The sequence below is a fragment of the Chroicocephalus ridibundus genome, chromosome 19 (assembly GCF_963924245.1).
Source record: "Chroicocephalus ridibundus chromosome 19, bChrRid1.1, whole genome shotgun sequence".
NCBI classification, from domain to species: Eukaryota; Metazoa; Chordata; class Aves; order Charadriiformes; family Laridae; genus Chroicocephalus; species Chroicocephalus ridibundus.
The window spans coordinates 2769689-2787519 of record NC_086302.1 but is presented as its reverse complement, the minus strand read 5'-3'; the positions used below and the strand labels follow the sequence as shown (position 1 = coordinate 2787519).

The 17831-nt window shown below is 42.3% G+C and overlaps 2 protein-coding genes across 5 annotated transcripts in view; one reads left to right on the top strand and one right to left on the bottom strand.

The window, feature by feature from the left end:
- Positions 1 to 17831, top strand: part of TRAPPC3 (trafficking protein particle complex subunit 3) — a 114959-nt gene that overhangs the window by 48713 nt on the left and 48415 nt on the right. The window lies entirely within an intron of this gene.
- Positions 579 to 17831, bottom strand: part of THRAP3 (thyroid hormone receptor associated protein 3) — a 32302-nt gene continuing 15049 nt past the window's right edge. For 3 of the 4 annotated variants that reach the window (XM_063356269.1, XM_063356270.1, XM_063356271.1), the window contains 10 exons: positions 15768 to 15929; positions 11193 to 12098; positions 9036 to 9776; positions 7926 to 8098; positions 7363 to 7474; positions 7038 to 7122; positions 4492 to 4676; positions 3705 to 3897; positions 2902 to 3051; positions 580 to 2089 (listed from right to left, as the gene is read on the bottom strand). In XM_063356269.1, coding sequence (XP_063212339.1) covers positions 1868 to 2089; positions 2902 to 3051; positions 3705 to 3897; positions 4492 to 4676; positions 7038 to 7122; positions 7363 to 7474; positions 7926 to 8098; positions 9036 to 9776; positions 11193 to 12098; positions 15768 to 15904 — 2904 coding nt within the window. In that variant the 5' untranslated portion in view covers positions 15905 to 15929 and the 3' untranslated portion in view covers positions 580 to 1867. Of the gene's footprint in view, positions 2090 to 2901; positions 3052 to 3704; positions 3898 to 4491; positions 4677 to 7037; positions 7123 to 7362; positions 7475 to 7925; positions 8099 to 9035; positions 9777 to 11192; positions 12099 to 15767; positions 15930 to 17831 lie in introns of all 4 variants that reach the window. The other variant, XM_063356272.1, reaches the window with a different exon arrangement.

Sequence of the window (17831 nt, the reverse complement as noted above, 5' to 3'; positions counted from 1 at the left end):
CCAGGAACATGGCCCGGGGCTGTCACCTTCCCTCTTCCCCCCCACAGTTACTGCTAAAACAACACAGCTCAATGGTTTACTCACTGCTCAAACCCCGGCCGTCAGTTGCTTTCAGCCCGGGCTGCCTGGTTCTTGCATCTGCAGTAGCGTAACGCAAGAAAACTCCCCCCAGGCAGTGCCTGCCCCGACCGGCTCCTGGAGGGGGGAAATCTGCTCCTGCGCGTCCTTGTGCTGCGACTGCAGTTTAGTTGTGGAGTGACACGTTCCCCACCTGGAGAGCCGTGTAAAACAGGAACCTCTCGTGCGCTGCTCCGGAGAGTAACTGCCTGTAATTCCTGCTTTTTAACAGCGCGGGCAGCCCCGCAGGCGCCAGGCTGGGCTCCCGCTCTCACCCCCAGGACTACCATCCTTGGAAGCGTCCTTGCCCAGCAGCTCTTCTGCAGCTCCCCACCAGGGCTGGCCACCGGCATTCGGTCCTTCGGCCTCACCCATTAACTTCAGAAGGCAAGTGGTGTCTGCAACAGGAGCACCCAATTCAGGACACAAAACAAAGCAAGAGTTACACCTACTACTTCTTTTATTGTATTTTATTTGCATAAACAAACTTCAGGGCTTTGCTAAACAGGAACTGTTCAAGTCAAAACAAACCAAACTCTATTGGTGGGTGGGGGGGGAACAGCACAGCAATCCTGGGGGGGGGAAGGCAGAGGAGAGGGAGCGCGGTGTCTTTGCAGCACGTGCACACTCAGCGGCGGTACGTGGACATGCCTCTCCTGCTCCGGCCGCTCACGGACTCAACCAGAGAACTGCCTGCAAACTCCTTCAGAATGTTTTTAAGTAGAAGATAAAAAGAAATACGTCGCAACAGCCGTCCTCAGCCAGCACAGGAGGGATTTGCCTTTCGTTTTTATAAAAAGATTAATAAAAAATATTGAAAAATTCTCATCTCCTTTTATATTTTTAACCTAGTAGAATTCTGAAGTTTCTTAGAAAACTATGTTACCTTGGAAAGAGCACTCAGGTTCACAACCAGCTGCAAAGAGGATACACAAAATGCCTACAAGCAGTTTGGGGCTCCAGCACACACCAGGCCTAACACTGTACACAAACAGTGGTGAAAAGTAGGGTGTAATTTTATTTTATTTTTTTTTTAAACCATGCTAATTTTGTTAACTTTCAACATAAAAGGAAAACAATTGTTTTTAAAAGGCCCTAAACTCAACTGTTACATAAAAAAAAAAAAAGTTTTTTAAAAAAAATCATAGCAGTTTGGTCCCAACAAGTTAACATTTAGATGTTTATTCACATGCTTCATTGTTTTCTTATTTATAAGAACCAAAAATAGTTTCCAAAATTATCATTGAATTGATGTTACTACATACGTAAAGGCCTAAAATAAGTAGAGTATGAATTTAAAAAATTGAATACACAATAGGGGAGAAAAATTTGAACTGGCGAGTTAATCCCGACCTTTACTATTTCAAATTATAAAAGAGAAAACAAAAATGTCAAGACTACTGGGTTAAGATGGGCACAAACCAAAATCCACATTGTCTTCAAAGCCCGTTACCAAAAAAATAACCGACCGTTCAATAAGGTCACAGACAAGAAAATCCAGGATCTCACCCAGCACTTGACCTTATTCAGTCCAGAAGGTAAGTCTTTGGGAAGATAGACTCCAAGTGGATCCAAGCATCAATGGTTTCTCAGTTCTAGTCCACGCTAGGGAGGCTGAACTCTGGAAATGCAGTTAACTTCGGATGGTTTCAGAGCTCCGCTCCGGGGCCCTGCTCATCACCATCGCCCTGACAGCCCCCAGCACCCCTTCCCTCCCGCCAGGGCTGTCGGAGACACACGGACGCTGCTGCTACTCAGCCGTCGTCTGTAAGGTGTCCTTTTCCTCTCTGTTTTCTGTTCCGCTTTCGTCATCTTCGATTTCTCCTTCTTCTCCACTGAATTTGTCATGAGCCCATTTAGGGCTGGTGCTTGACTTGCGGAACATGAAGCGACCTCTTCCTCGGGGGAAAGCACCCCGACCACGGCCTCTGTTCACCCACTTGTCCGCACCTTCTCCCTCCCGGTCATCGTGCTGCACAGGAGGAAGCCAAAGACAGAGCTGAACCAGACTGACTACCGGCAACGTAAGAGCAGGAAAACTCTGGCTTGTGATCTACAACCCTGCCGCCAGACTGCCAGGTCTGAGCCACAGCAAACGCTGCCAGCTAAAGACACGGAGCGTGGCACTGGGCTCAAACCGATCCATTTCTGTACTTCGAGTGCAGGGCAGAGACTGCATACCCCAAAAAATTACAATTCTGCCCTCAACAAGATAAGAGAAAAATGCAGTAATAAAATCAAGGCTTTCTTATTTGAGGGACAAGACTGAAATACTGCATGATTTAACGAGAAGATTAGGGATCTCAAGCACCCCAAGCCACCAAGAGAAAAAATGAGTTAATGTCTGTTTAAAACCGCCCCTTTTTCAAAGCACACAGTCAGCCAGCATTCTCCTCGACTGACGCCTGTTCGTACGGCAGACTGCTGTCACCAGAAATAGAAAGGACTGGTACTGAGCCGTCCAGAAGCTGGACGTTTTATGGGGACAGAAGAACCGGGAAATGTAGGCCATCTGCATCACAGATGAACAGATTTAAGCTGCGTTTTCCACAATACTGTGAGATGTGTGCTCATTAACTGGCCTTTAGGATTTCACTTAATAGCAACCACTCAACAATGAACAGAAACAAGTTCTCCTTAGCCGTGAGCCAGAAGCTTCTTGTGAAGAAGCCTTAACCTGGTGCATTAGACAGAGGTAAAAGCGCCAGCTGTCACTAAACTAAAGCTTTTAAGAGCAGCTACACCTGGAGCATATACACGTGTTCCAGTACTTCAGACACATACCAAGTAGTATTTCTTGCTCTTGGGTGTGTATTCTGGATCCCACTCCTCATCTCTGGTTCGTTTCTGGAAGTCGTTGTTGCCGCCGCTGTTGCTGTTATTGTTGCCTGAAAAGTTGCCTCTGCCCCATCCTCTGCCTCTTGCTCTGAACTGCTGCAACAGCAAAACGCGGAAGAAAAATAAAATGCTTGCAGTGGCAGTGCCCTCCCCCCCAGACAGCTTCCAGGGCTACCAGGAGATACAACATCACTTCCCTAACCATCCAAGAACACCTTTAACACATCATGAAAATAAGAGAACGTTTTAGGGTTTTCTAGCTCATCTGATCACAGTCCATCAGTTTCTATAAGGCTGTTTAAGATCGTGTAGAGGCGTTTCCAGAGAACCCAAGAAAAAGCAACTGACAAATACAACATGCACATACATCTCTGTAGCTAAGGCATAAGAAGTGCAAACAATAAGCGTGGTTATGACCAGATGAGTCACCTTGGTAGCCCAACCCAAACTGACTGACGCACGTCATGCTGCCCATCGGGGTTGCTCAGCAATTACTAATGCACGAAAGCTTCCAGGCTTGACTCTGCTCCATGCATCTTGAGTTTAGCTGCCCAGAATATACTCTCAGCACCCTGGTGCGTGCTCCAGACCTGGAGCGATCATATTCTGGCTCATCATCCACAACCAGACAATGTCTTTAGGGTTTCTCCTTTATGGATGCTTTAACTGTGAAAGAGCGAGACGCACTGGCCACTTTTTGACAGCTTTGGGAATCGATCCTTGGGGCAGGGGGGGTGGAGAACACTTACAAAGGTCCCTCTAGCTCTTCCTCTCTCATTTGGACCACTGAATTCTTTAGTCCCAAGGCGGGACTTGTCAAAGCCCGTGGTGCTTTCCTCCCTCTCCTCAGTCTCCTCAGGATACTCCTCCGCTTTGACCGAATGAGAGGACCGTGACGATGACGAACTGGATCTGGATCTCTCACGTACCCTTCGGTGTTTCCTGTTTCAGTGACAGGAGATGGAGGTGAGGGGGACATCAACAGGGTTAATAAATCAGTCGTGACTTGTTTGCTACACAACCATTTCCTTACCACTCCCCTACCAATGCAATGCTCTCCTTTTCCACTAGGAAAAGGAAAAGCCACAGTAAGAGCTCAGGATCAGTTATGACACACAGATCCCAAGTCTTCTCCAGAAAGAACTTGTTGCTTCCGAGGTGTTTACACCATCTACAATGAGATACGCACGCATCTACAGAGTCTTAGTCAAACAGAAAATTAATCTAATAGAAAAGGGTTAAATTAACATTAAAGCAACATTATTTAAATATGGCTGTTCGCTATAACACAACAGGAACAAGGAGGAAAAGTGACTCACCCGTTCTGACACATGGAGCCTTCTCATTTACCTTTAATAATTATTTAATGTTTCAGACAGATATAACGATATCAAGAAGACACGCAGAGGAATAATTCACGGCACTGGAGAAGTTTATGTCAAAAGGTGCACAACAGTATGTACACGATGTTGTCTCCAACCTTAACAGCAGAAACACGAAAGGCAGAAGGAAATGGCTATTAGGTTTCCTACATACTTTTTCTTTGAGCCTTTGTGACTTTTCTCTGTTTTCTCAGTTGATCTTTCCCTTGAGTGACTTGAATCTCTTGAGTCCACCGATTCTCTGGATTTATCACGTTTAAGATCTCTTTCCTTATGTTTTTTACGGCGTTCAATATCAAGGCGCAGGTCGACAGGGTCGTCCTTATATTTCCCTTCAGCCTACAAATGCAGGGAAGGGGGGAGAGTTTAACACAAGGCTTACAGCGCACCGGCTCAGCACCATTACTTTGCTATTGACTGCACAGACTTCTGGAGAACAGGAGTTTATCTGAACACTAATCAATAATCCATTTTAAGATGTAAAATAATGCACTATTAAAATACATTTATTATTTGTCAGAATTCAATTTTCCTACTGCTTTTTAAGAGCACTACTTTTTAACTTGTACTCTCCTCTTTTAAACAGCATTAGAATACATAGCCTGGTAATAGGGGAGGGAGAAACCCAGAAGCTGACACTTATTGTACACCACAGCCAGTGAGAGATGAGAACAACTTGGAAATCCAACCCAGCTGATTCTGTCTCAGAGCTACAGCATGTCAAAAATGTCTAACGGCCCCTGGCCGTTTGTTACTGAACAGCAGCACACTCGCTATCCTGCCGACAGACATCATATAGCAGGGTGGAAGGAATTTTTATCACCAGGTCTGGAAAGAGTACTTAAGGAGAAGCAAAAGTTGTTTGCTGCTTGGAGAGACCTAAGCTAGTAAGAGGTGGAGGCCACGGAAATGCAGCAACCAAGTGCATCTGGGGGAACGCCAACATCCCACTGATGTCTGTGGAGCCTTTAATACGTCTGTCAAGAAGTTACTCAGTGGCAGACGTCACCTGTAGCTCTGCTTCCCCCTGGCTGGAAGGCACCAGGTGAAAGATGCCAAAAGCCACCACAGACGGAAGCGTGCATTTCTCCACGCAATCCCAGCAAGCCTACCAGCGCGAGCTGACTCTGGTGTTCCGCAAAGCAAAATGCAACCAGCCGTATGAAAAACACTCAAAAACTAGCTTTTTTTTTTTTTCTTACACTGTTAATTTAAAAAAAAAAAAATCTGGTAATGCTTGCTTTGAGTTCTATTTAAATTGCTGCTTAAATAATGGAATAAGATAGTTTCTTTGGAAAACGAGAAGTCGTGCTACCTGCATATACTTTAAGACCAGTGGTACCTGGATGAGGGTCTGCTGGCTGCACAGACAGGAGCAGCAAACTGAGCGTGGCTGTGGTTCTGACAAACGTTTAACTGGGCAGCAGGGTGTCTGCGGGCAGGCTGTACACGATGCTGCTAGCAACAACATACAGCCTTCACGGCTGTGCTCAGAGATCGCTACTTCAATTACACAAGACTAATCTCGGGACTGATATGCAACATACATCATATTAATCGTCTTGAATTAAATAAATACAAAAGGATTAGTAATTCTCTAGCTATTAAATTTTTTACTTACATGAGTTTCTAACCACTTTTTTGTTTAAATAAATATGTCAAATAACGCAGGCGTTTTGTTTTGGTATTTTGCTCTTCTACTTTCCCCAGGCAAAGAGCTTTAATTTCTACTCTGAGAATAAAACTGCTCCCAACACGATGGATGACAGATAAGTGACAAAATCAGCAGCAGCTCCCTTATGTGGTACAGCAAACACCTATTTGGGTTTGGGAGGGCACGTCTGTTTCACGGAAGGCTGGCGAGCTGTTTGGAAACCACGTTTATAATACACTCTGCCAAGCTGATGCTCAGAGTTCAGGCCCATCAAATCCATCTCACCATCGTCCATGTCAAGCCACAAGTGTGTTTGGAAAAAATCGAAAACAAATATGAAACAAGTAAGGTTTCAGCAGGACTGTTTAAAATCTCTTCAACTTTCAACGTAAATATGTATGAAGGTGAATAAACAACGGTTAAAATCCCAAACATTTTAGTTAAGCCATTTTTACGATTGTTTACAGTGAGTGCAATGGCTTAACATTCATCTACTCAGAAAAGCTAATACACTAAATTCCAAATGGTCTGGATCTACTAAGACAAGTGCTGAATGTTAAAGTAACAGCAATCAACAGAAATGGTACAGTAAGTTGTTAGAACAAAATTTATAATCTGCTTAATAGTGTATTTGGTTTAGATAAGTATTTAGTTTTACTTTCCTCTTTTTGACATGCATGTCTTTTTGAAAACATGGTTGGAAATATCGCATGTATACAATTGATTTAATAATACTTACAAGCAGAAAAATATCACAAAAAGTCTCTTCTCTCATCATGGGCACTTGTTCCAAAAATCCTCTCTTTTTTCTCAAGCTCACCTCAATTGACTTTGGGGTCATTTACCATAGTCTAACCACTTCACAAAGGTTGTTGATACATTTTTAATAAAAATTAACCCTTTGTAGTTCATTTTTAGAATTATGCCCATCCTTAAAAGAAAAACACAAACTTAAGTAGAGAGTAATTTAAACAAAAACATCACTGTTAAGTTCATGCCCAATGCACTCATTTTGTTCAATTAAACTAATCAGTGTAACAGTTCACCTTGAAGCCAGGATCTCTGGAACTTTTCGTTTCCTCTTGAGAGAATCCATGTTTTCTAAAAGTACTAGGAGATATATCTATCCTCCTAAAAGTAAAGAAAGTACACGGATATAATCTTACTCGCAAGAAGAATCTGAAGTTTTTAGATCAAATGTCATTTAAAGCAGACCAATATTTACAAAAGTACTTAAAACTCCCTGTATTCTTCCAATTTTTTTGCTGAAGGTAGTTATATACTTGAATTATTCCGGAATGAATCAGGAGTTTAAGAGAAGGAAATCTGATATAGCCCTGAAATGTTAAGACAGCGTCTAATGGCACCAACCTGTGGATTTCAGGGCTCTTCTTGTTTTTAGCGGCATCTTGTTCCATTCCTTTCTTTAGATATTTGGTAAAGCGTTCATTCAGTGTCATTGCTGAAGACCCAAAGTGATGCTCTGTTGGGGTTTGAGTAAACAATGACAAAATATTAATACCGGTTTTGTAAAAAGACACAGCACATCAGTGCTACAGCTTGGTCAAGTTCAGATGCGGGACATGCGAAGCACACTGGTGATGAGCTCTAACTAAAGCTGCTGACAAATTCCAATTTCAGTCTCGAAATTAACAATTTATTCAAGTGAGTCATTAACTCACTAGAATACACAAATTCTAAGTCACAGTCTCCCTGAATATTGCTGAGGTAAAACCAAGAATGCCTCTTCTGCCTTTCCAGAAGAAAAATTATTTATGTAAATAAAGAAGACTCATGATCAGGCTGCTATTCTCATCTGTGGCACATCTGCTGGAAAACAACTCTTCCAGCATTAACTAGAGTGCACAAAACCCACTTATTTGGGGAAGGGAGGAGTGAACCCTCATCTGAGGATACATGGACTTCTCACCTACCTCTTACATGATGCACTATAGTCACTATATGTTGAGCAAACAGTTCAGAAGGACTTCGCTGAGACTGAGCAGATTGAATATGATGGAAAATCGAACGAAATTCTTGCTCTTTTTTGTTGCTGTGCACAAGGTCACGACACAGCTTGCGTTCCTGAGCCAATATGCCACTCGGACTAGAAAAAGAACAGACCACATGAAATAGAAGAACAGGGTAAAGGTAAGCAGTTTAAAATGATTAATGTGTCAGAAGTTGGAAGCTGACTGCATTTTTTATGCAGTATTATTAAGGCACCACCTAAGAACATTCAATAGCACGAGCAGGACGCTTATTCAAACATCTCTAAAATACACTGCTCTAGGTTACTCGAATAATCCAGGTCACTTGTTCTGCTGTACTTGGAGGGCTGTGCAGGTATTAAACCCTGACACCCAGTGAAACACAAGCCCATTCTTACACCACTAGCTGGCCGTGATCTTCTGCTACTGTTCCTAAATTCTAGATTAACCTCCAACATCCCATAGAGTGTATTAACACTTACTGTCTACTGCTGTACAAATGTATTTTCTGGGATAATTTTTTACTGTCTTAAGATTTCCTGAAGCAATGAAGTCACCCCCAGAGCTTCCTAGAGTTTCCGTGATGCTATATTGAGAATAAGAGTAGTTAAACACACTCCCGAGAATCAGATGTCATTTAAGTGGCACTGTAACTTTTCCATCCCACTCAGCTTCTAGCAGCAAGAAGCCACTGAGTACCCAACTCTTTCCTGGTGTAGCGTGGAACCTGATGCAGACACATTTACGTTCTGAACTAATCTTACACCTAGTCACAGAAAAGATCAGGAAAAGTTTAACCTTCACGCTATGATTTCACCATCTGCAAACTGGTAACCCCTCTAACCTCTCCCCCGCACCGCCCCCCCACAAAGAGTCATACAAGTATCATAATGCCAGAAAAAAAAAAAAGTAACTCCCACCTCCAAAACATGCAAATTGTGATGCAATATTATTTTGCCTTCCTCACACTTGGCAAGCATATGAGGATCTCAGGAAGAGAAAGAGGCAAAGATCATTGTTTAGACTTCTGAAAAAAAACCAGCAAATACTTACCGTGCAAGATCTTCATCAAAGGAATCCATTCGAATATTGACCTGGGCTTCACGAGTAATGGAAAAGGAGGATTTGCCAGGAGTTAGCCCCTCTCCTTTGGTGCCTGGTTTCTCCTTTACTTCAGAAGTCTTCCTTGGAGGAGGGGAAGAACTTTTTTCCTGGCTTGATTTGTAAGTGGTCACTCTGAAATTCTTTTCAGGAACAAAGCCCCTGTGACCTGGTTCAGCTCTCTTGGATGCTGGTCTCTCTTCTTTTTTTGATCTGTCAGAATAGCTTTCCTCCTCCATTTCGTCAGGTTTCCTTTGTTTCTCTTTTCCAGGGGGCAAGAACACCACGCCTTCCCATTTTCCTGACCTATCTTCTTCTTGACTTTTACTTGAAGTTGCTACGACCTTAGACATAAATTTGGGCTCGTCATCGAATTCCGAATCTTTTCGGCCCTTTGCCTTATCTTTCTTTTCCTGCTCATCTGTTTCCTCTTTGCCATAATGACTCTCCTTGTGGAATTCCGGGACCTTCAGCTTGTCAAAGTCATCCCGGAACTTGTAGCGCTTGGGCGACTGGCTGCCACGGTATCCCTTCTCGGAGTCAGCTTTGGACACATAGGTGTCAGATTTTCCCTTTCCATCTGTTGATCCCAACTCAGAGAAATTCCCTTTTTCTTTACTTTTTTCTTTTTCAACATTTGTTACTTTCTGTTCTTTGTCTTTCCCATTCTCAGTCTTCTGCTCTTCCAGATACCTGTTCATAAAACAGACATTACAGCAGTTATTAAAAATCAGAGGTTAATACTTCACTTGAAAGTAGTCAAATTTTAGAGAACATCAAGCTATGCATGTACAGAAAGCTGTGTCTAGGCCCTAAAATAGTTAAAATGTAAAGCAGATTCCTCAGCCTGGATTTACACTTTTAGTTCTCAATAGATTCAGCAAATGTAGAAGAAAATGGATATGCAGAACTGATGAAATGAGGCTTAAGAACAAATAAAAAGCAACTTACCCACAGATTCATTTTAAGGAAAATAGTAACATCTTACCCAATCGCTTTATTTACTTACAAACCTGGTTCGGGAGAACAACACATCAAAACTTTCAAACTGGGCTGTTCTGCTTTAAACAACACACTGGAAATAAAAGCCTCAAAAGCTACTTCAAATTTTGGATGCAAGTTTCATAGGTAAGCTAAATATTTCATGACACGACTGTAAATACAAATAAAAGCAAAAAGGTTAACAGAGGAGAATATTTATTTTGCTGGGAGAAGAAAAAACACTTCCAGTGAGAACAACAATTTATCATAAGCTAGTTTAAAGTATCAGAACTATGTTTTAAAGCATTCATTAAGCAAAACCCTAGCTTTGAGGAAACTGCAGTAAAGCCCAAGGACATTAGATCAGTGCTTTGAAAAGGCCAAGAGTTACAGCTTTTTTTTTCCCTTTTAAAATTTCAGACACCCTTGATATAGAATCAGTCCAAAATAACTTTAAAAATAATAAAGAAGAGATTTACAAGTCCTTGTGAATGTTACCTTGTCTTTTAAAACAAAGCATCACCTTCAAACACAAATCTGCAGTGGACTAGCCAAGCGAACAGAGACACGGTAAGCTGATGCCTTCTGCATGGAAGGGTGTCTTAATTCTAGTGACGATCTTGGTGCCTTAGTTTCTGATACCACCCACACACGCAGGCACAAGCACCGCAACTACTTGGGCTGCTTGCAGCAGGACATGCCGTAAGAATTAGATTTTGCTGATTTATAGTATCTAATGCAATTCAAGAATGCAAGACTAAAAAAAAATGTCTTTAACTGAAAATTAAAATAACTCAGAAATGCCAGTTTCCAGTGCACACTGTTAGGTTGCTAGGAAATCTCATCGGGCACATCTTCACTTCAAGCGTTCGTTTTTGCAGGGAACCTATGCAATCTTTAGAACTATCCAAGTCAGAAAACTAACTCCAACTTTCTACATTTCTATAATTTAGACAGTACCAGGCCCAAACAGCTGGCAGCTTGCTGGCATGGCACCCTGCACACACTGGGGTCCCTTTCCAGCTGGAGCCTGCACGCACACTGGAACCCTTGCAGCACTCAGAGAATGCCTACACATGCAAGCTGGCTTGACAAAAAAAACTGCACACGACGAAACACAGCACTTGCCTTTTTGAGAAGGCTCCTCCTCCAGGAGCTGTGGTTTCCTCCTTCTGAGATGTACTGTACATTGAACCGATTGGTGTTGGACTTTTGCACACAGGGCTCTTCCTTGTCGGGCTCAAACCTGCCGAGCCATGGTCAAACGGACTCTGATGAGAGCCTGCCTGAAAGGAGGCGCTGCTGCTTTGTAACGCAGAGCTCATCTGCGACGGGCTGGACAGGGGAGGGCTCGACTTTTGCAATGGACTTGGCCGAGGAGAACGACGCCTCACCACTACCGACTGGAGAGGGCTTTTTAATGCAGGACTGCGCTCCCTTGGGCTAAGTTCAGACACAGAAGCTCTCGACGCTGAACTTGTACCATAGGTGGTCATATCTTGCCATGGTTTTGATCCCTCAGATGCCTTGGCATCTTGAGCCACTGCTCCTGAAAAAGGCTGCTCCTTAGACTCATCACCTTGATTCTCTCCTGCAGCCTGAGATGCCCGGGCATCCTTGGAAGACGACTTTTTCTCCTTTCCAGATTTACGCTTGGAAGACTCAACCCGGCTATGATTTGAGGAAGACCGGGAAGAGGAAGACCTCCTTGACCGATCAGAAGATGACTTATCAGAATTTCTAGAATGACTTCTGGACCTTGGTGAAGGAGATCTTCTCTTGGGAGAACGAGAGCGTGACCTCCCTCTACGAGGGCTATATGCTTGGCGATAATTTTGCCAGTTTGACCTGTAATTCCCATATCCTCCTCGGTTATACTGGCCCCATGGATAAAACCCTCTATTTCGGCCACGAAAATAATACGGTCTCCTGTATCCTCTATTATGACCTCTGAAATCCCGGTTCTGATAGACTCTTGGATGGTTCCTTTCTCTGTTATGAGACGGAGAATACGATCTTGAACGGGACCTAGAACTGATAAAAGAAAAAAATTACACAAATATTTTCGAGTTTATTCTTCTGTCACAACTTTTTATTTAAAGCCTTATAAAAAAGAATTTGAAAAATTCATTTCTAAGCTTTTAAAAGTAATTCCTTTGGTTTACCCTCATCCAATTGAGGTATTACACTTTGCCCTCAATAAATTACAGTGGAAATAACTTGTAGCTATGATACTGCCAAACAAATATTTGACCTCAGGATCACTGCAGAAACCAAGTCGAGTACATGTTGCTCTTCATTTTTCTAGGATGAACGTGGCTGCTACCCAGCTTCAGAAAAAGTGACATATCTCAAACTTCCCGCTGTTTAAAACTTAAGGTCAAGGTTACACCTTATTTTAGATCTCCTCCACAAAGTTGTTTTGTTTTGTTTTGTTTTTTTTTAATGCTACCATTATTGGAACCGAGCCAAAATCTTCCTGTCGCATCCCTCAGTTACCTCATGTGCTTTTGAAATGCTGATAATCAAGATGAAAACCAACGTCTTTGCCAGGTGAGTTAAATAAATTGCTACACCTCCACACAGGAGGGGCAGTACTGGAGCAAATGGCACACTGCTCTACCGTTTTAAGTTTCAAAAGGTGCACCCCTTGCCACGATTCAGAAGCTGGAGCTCCATCAAGCAGGCGGGACGGCAGAGGGATGCGCTCGCTCTCCATCCTGACGCCGCGAGATGGCACTGTTCAGTGTCCCTCTGCTCGCCACCACGCCACGCAAGAACACTCATACAGGACAGAACCAAATCCAAGACAAATACAGATTTAAGTGGCAAAACATTAAGGGCTAATTGTTCCAATAGTCTCTTCCACTAAATTTTTGGGGATGCAGCTGAGTAACTGTTTAAAAGCCTCACTGTAGCTAAGTGCCAGCTTTACAGTAAATATTTCACAGCTGCTGGAAAAATACAAACTTCTGAAAGTCTGAGATTTCAGCAAATTTGCATTAGCAAAACAGAGAAAGCATCCAACTACTAAGTTTAAATAGAAAAGAGATTTTTCCAAATGTAATTTTAGTAAATAATATGCACCGAAATAATTTCCACAGTCCCTTCTTAGATTAAGAGATGCGCCTCTAAAAGAGCCATCGGTCACACGGCAATAGCCATGTACTGCTTCTACAGACTGGCAACACACAGCTCACTGCTGACCCCTCTCCACGCACACCCCAAACCCCTAAATTAAGGGCATACAACGCTGCCGTTAGAATTCCCACAAGATTAGCATACGTGCATGCAGTCAGAGAAAAACTTTAGTTCTGTTTTTATTTTTTCCACCTATCAAATACATTACAGTTTAGCAGGCAAGTGTTTATTCATACCATAGGCATTGCCAGCAAACCGTTCAATGATATTTTAACATGTTTCGTCCTTTACTTCAAACAACCAAAAAAACCTACGTAACTGATCTGAGATACTTCCTCACTCGACGCACAACAAGAAGGAAAAGCAGAGGCAGGCAGCAAGAACCAATTGTAACGGGCCCTACTCAAAAGCACTAAGAACGTATGCTCCCATTTTCAGACAACTGCTGCGTTTGTGACCAATTACCAGCAAGAGACCTGTTGTATGCCGCTTCCAAAATCTGCTCTATCATTTCAGAGAGGCTTGCAGCAGGAGAGTTTCACTCCAAAAGTTGCAGAGATGATTTACAAGAAATCTTTTTAGAAAAATACAGTAAATATTATGTAAAAGAAACACCACAAATAATAATTCTCCCAACTCCGCCAGCCACTGTAGCTAGCCAGCTAACACACACTGCTCCAGTTCTAAAGCACCTACCATTTTACAATATTTAAAAATGAAAAATAAAGTCATAAAGAAAGCAAGAAATACTAGGCAGACACCAACATGACAATACAACGTAGAACAAACAATAAAACTACCAAATGAAGAGTAAAAAAATTTGTGGTGTATGCTGAAGTACACAATAATGGACTTCTATGCCAAGATACCACGAGACCTACCTCAGAGAACATCCTAACGCCACACAAGATGACTTGCCTGTACTAACCCCATCCATTTTGATTTTTTTTTTTAAAGGAGTTATTTACAGAGCACAAGTAGATTCAGCAGCAGCAGAGAGGAAATGCTCATGTTTGCACAGGGTGCCTTTGTTTTCAACTGTCAAAGTTCCTTCATAGCCAGGCAGATATTCCCAAATGACCACGTATCTTCCAGCATTCCAGCTTCCTTCTGCAAAGAACTCCGTTTGACTCAAGTCTCCGCCTCTAATTTAGTTTTGCCATGTCCTCCTCTCTCCAACTGTACATTTATTAGAGCCTCTGCATTTTAAAAATCTCTTTAATTGTTAACAGTTGCATGTGTTTACAGTCTAATGATTTTTCAGAATATGTGTTATTAATTTAAGATTAGTGAAAAAGCAGCTGAACATCATTATCCCCAGTCCAACTGGAATGCCTTTGCCAGATACAAAATGCTTAGCCAAAAGAAAAAGAAAACACAGATATCCTGATATCCAGGGATATCAGGCCTGTAACTGGCCTGATCAGAAGCAATTCAGGGAGATAAGAACAACCATTATGCACATTAATGATTTCTCAAAATTAACTGCAGTGCAATTAACTTTATCTACTTTATCCATCCAGAACTACCATCTCTGTTAACTGACTCCTGTATGTTCAGGGGAGGGGCAGGGAAAACAACAAAACTTGCCCCTACCTTTCATAGCAGCATCTTAAACTGACATTAAAACTCGTCTGAATTCGTTTTTAGAAAGAGGAGGAAAGCATGCAACATCTGCAAAGGCCCCTCAAGCCTGGGATCAATTACATTAAAAGCTTAAAAAAAGCCAAAGATATTTAACAAAACAAAGGAGCACGGTTTGCTACGGACCTTCCTTCACAACTCTTTCTTCCCCACTCTGACTATGGAACACGCACTTAAACTCTCTCACAGCAGTAAAGTAAATGTCTGATCAAAAGCAAAATCCCAAAATAAACCCAGGTCAGGATAAAAAGCTATGATTTTTTTTGCACTTTGTCCTGCTTTGGCAATTGCAAACATCATCATTAACCATGAATACTTTTAATACAGGGAACTGGATCTCAGAAATTGTGCGTACTTAGCGTTAGGAAAAGCACAACAGGCTATCCTGTTACACACAGCAGCAATTAAGAACCGCACAAGAACATGGGGAAAAAAACCACACATGCATTTTGACAGAGGCTTCTATTAATACCTTCGAGGAAAAACAAAGCACAGAGGTCTTCCCTAAGGGCCCAGTCTAAAAAGGCTGTAACAACTTCAGCGTGGGCTGTACCCCTGACAGAATGAGCTCTACTAACAAAAACGCCTTCTGATCTAACTGTACATGAGAGTATCTGTTAGTACGCGTATTAGGGGAAAAAGACCTGCACAGAAAAGTAAAGTTATGGTTCACCAACAAAAAACATGCTACATAGACCAGATCAAGGGCTCAAAAGAAGTTTCTTGACAATGCTGAGAAACAGTTACAACTGAAAACAGCACCGCTTGGCAGGAAACAGCCTAAGCCACAGGACACTATCTGTCCTCGAATCTAATCAAAGTCTTTCCCTGGGAAAGAATTAAGTGACAAACCATCTGAACAGGACAGAGAGGAAAACCACCGTTACACCCTTTGGCTTCGGAGCTGCACATACTTACCTAAGTCTGCGTTTTCTTGACCGTGAGACAGAACGAGAACGGGAGCGAGATTTGGAGAAGGAACGCGAGCGTGATCTTGATCCAGACCTCGAACGGGAAGAACGGGATCCAGATTTTGATTTGTTAGTTTTAGACATCTTTGCAAGCACCTGTCAGTTGTACCTGAAGGAAACAGGGTAATAAAAGTATTTGAAAAATGAAGTCACACGGCAGACTGGAGAGAACAGGCAGCATCTGGCAGCCTGACAAACTAGAGGGACATGAAGCTCGATAACACTGGAAATCGGAGTGTTTGAAGTGGCTGCCTAATAACAGATGAATGGTGTTGGGCTCAGAACAGAAGGTTTATTTCAGTCTAAGGAGGAAATCTGCAAAAAGAATAAAAGGTTTTCAACCCAGAGTAATTACAAATTTGAGTGCTACAGCTGAAAGCAGCAAGTTAATGCAAAACCCAGGAACAGGCAGAGGCCAAGCTGCCAGCTTAAGCAAGAATACCTTTAAAGAGACAAACCATTTCCTTTCAGTCACATCACTGTCAATACAGCCAGCTGTCACTGGGTTAAAGAACAATGAAGAAATAAAAAGTCTTATCGTCAAAAAAAACCACACACCCCCATCTTCTCTAAATTTTCAGAAGGAACCATGAACAAAAATTATAATCCAAGATAGATTAATATTACCCTATTTGTACAGATCTGCTTTGCTACGAGTGCTCAGGTTAAATCCCAGACACACGTGTCCTGTCTGCTTGTGCAGTTTATGCAGTTGCTATGATCAGTTACAAGCGTCTATCATCCAGTGAGGAGTTCTGTTGCAGCCAAAGTAATTCAGATGTCCTTCCAAATATTCACAGTGTCACTCAAATGCTAAAGACAGAAGAGATTATGCCGTAGCATTAAATGACTCAAAATAGCTATAGTTATGAATTACCTGGGTTATTTTCAGCAATGTATCCAGGTAGAGAGTCCCTTAGAAGATGTTTCAGGGAACACAGTCCGACCACATAATTGTTTCAGTTACACCCTACCCGATGTGTTCTCTTGTAAGCATCAACTTTGTATCAGCCAGCAAGATTTTCTAAAGGATTTTCATCATCTCTTACCTCCAGGGAAAGAAATATTCAGCATTATTAAGAGGAGGGAGTGTCATATTGTTTACATTTGAAGGGTAGTACAGATTTTGATAAAATCCAAGATGTTGTTTTTCTTTCAGCTGGCCAGATTTTCCTGTTAGTATCCAAGAGAGTCAAATGCATAACACACGGTTTTGCAGCTTCCCACAGGTACCTTCACAAACTTTCCCCATCATGCCAACGCCAACCTGCTTTTGTGAGCTCCCTTCCACCAAGGGCTGCGGAAGCAAACTCGGCATTCCAGAGACAGGTCAGAGGAGCTCTAGTGCCTTTTCTGTCCAGCCGTTACAGTCCTTCTCAACTGTAGTAATACTTGACCTATTTAATCCCTGTAACCAGCCATAACAAAATTCCTGACAATCTAAAATTTGATCATGCTGCAAAATATGCTCCAGCTTTCGAGTCCCTGTTGGTTCCAGTAGGGTTCTTCAGCTTAAATGGAAAATGCTTTGGCCCCTGACTTGGCGAGCAGCAAGGGGGACTCTTCCTCCTCGGATTAAATTCCCAGTCTCCTTTATTTCCATTCCTAGAAACTGGAGGTTTCAGTGGTGGTCTGGAAAAGGGACTAAGCGCTAGTTTGAGTTAAGTGTTTAGACTGTCGAGTATTCCACATTAGCAGTTTACCAACTGAAGATGTGAACTCTGCAATTCCAGAAGTAGCTGACGAAATTGAGAAGAAAACCTGCTCTCTTTAAACACCACATGAATTTCATTCACAGCATGAGAAGCAATTTATTTAGCATTTAACAGAATTCTTTAGGAATTTCTACAAGAAATTACATGTTTTCCCTTTAAAGTTAGTAAAACATTTTCTCTCTCTCACATCACCTACAGAAGCTCAAAATACACGAGAGCCACAAAGGATCATGTAGTAAAAATCTAATCAATGTTTTTAACCCAAACAGCCGTCCATGACTGCCTGTGGCTTTGAG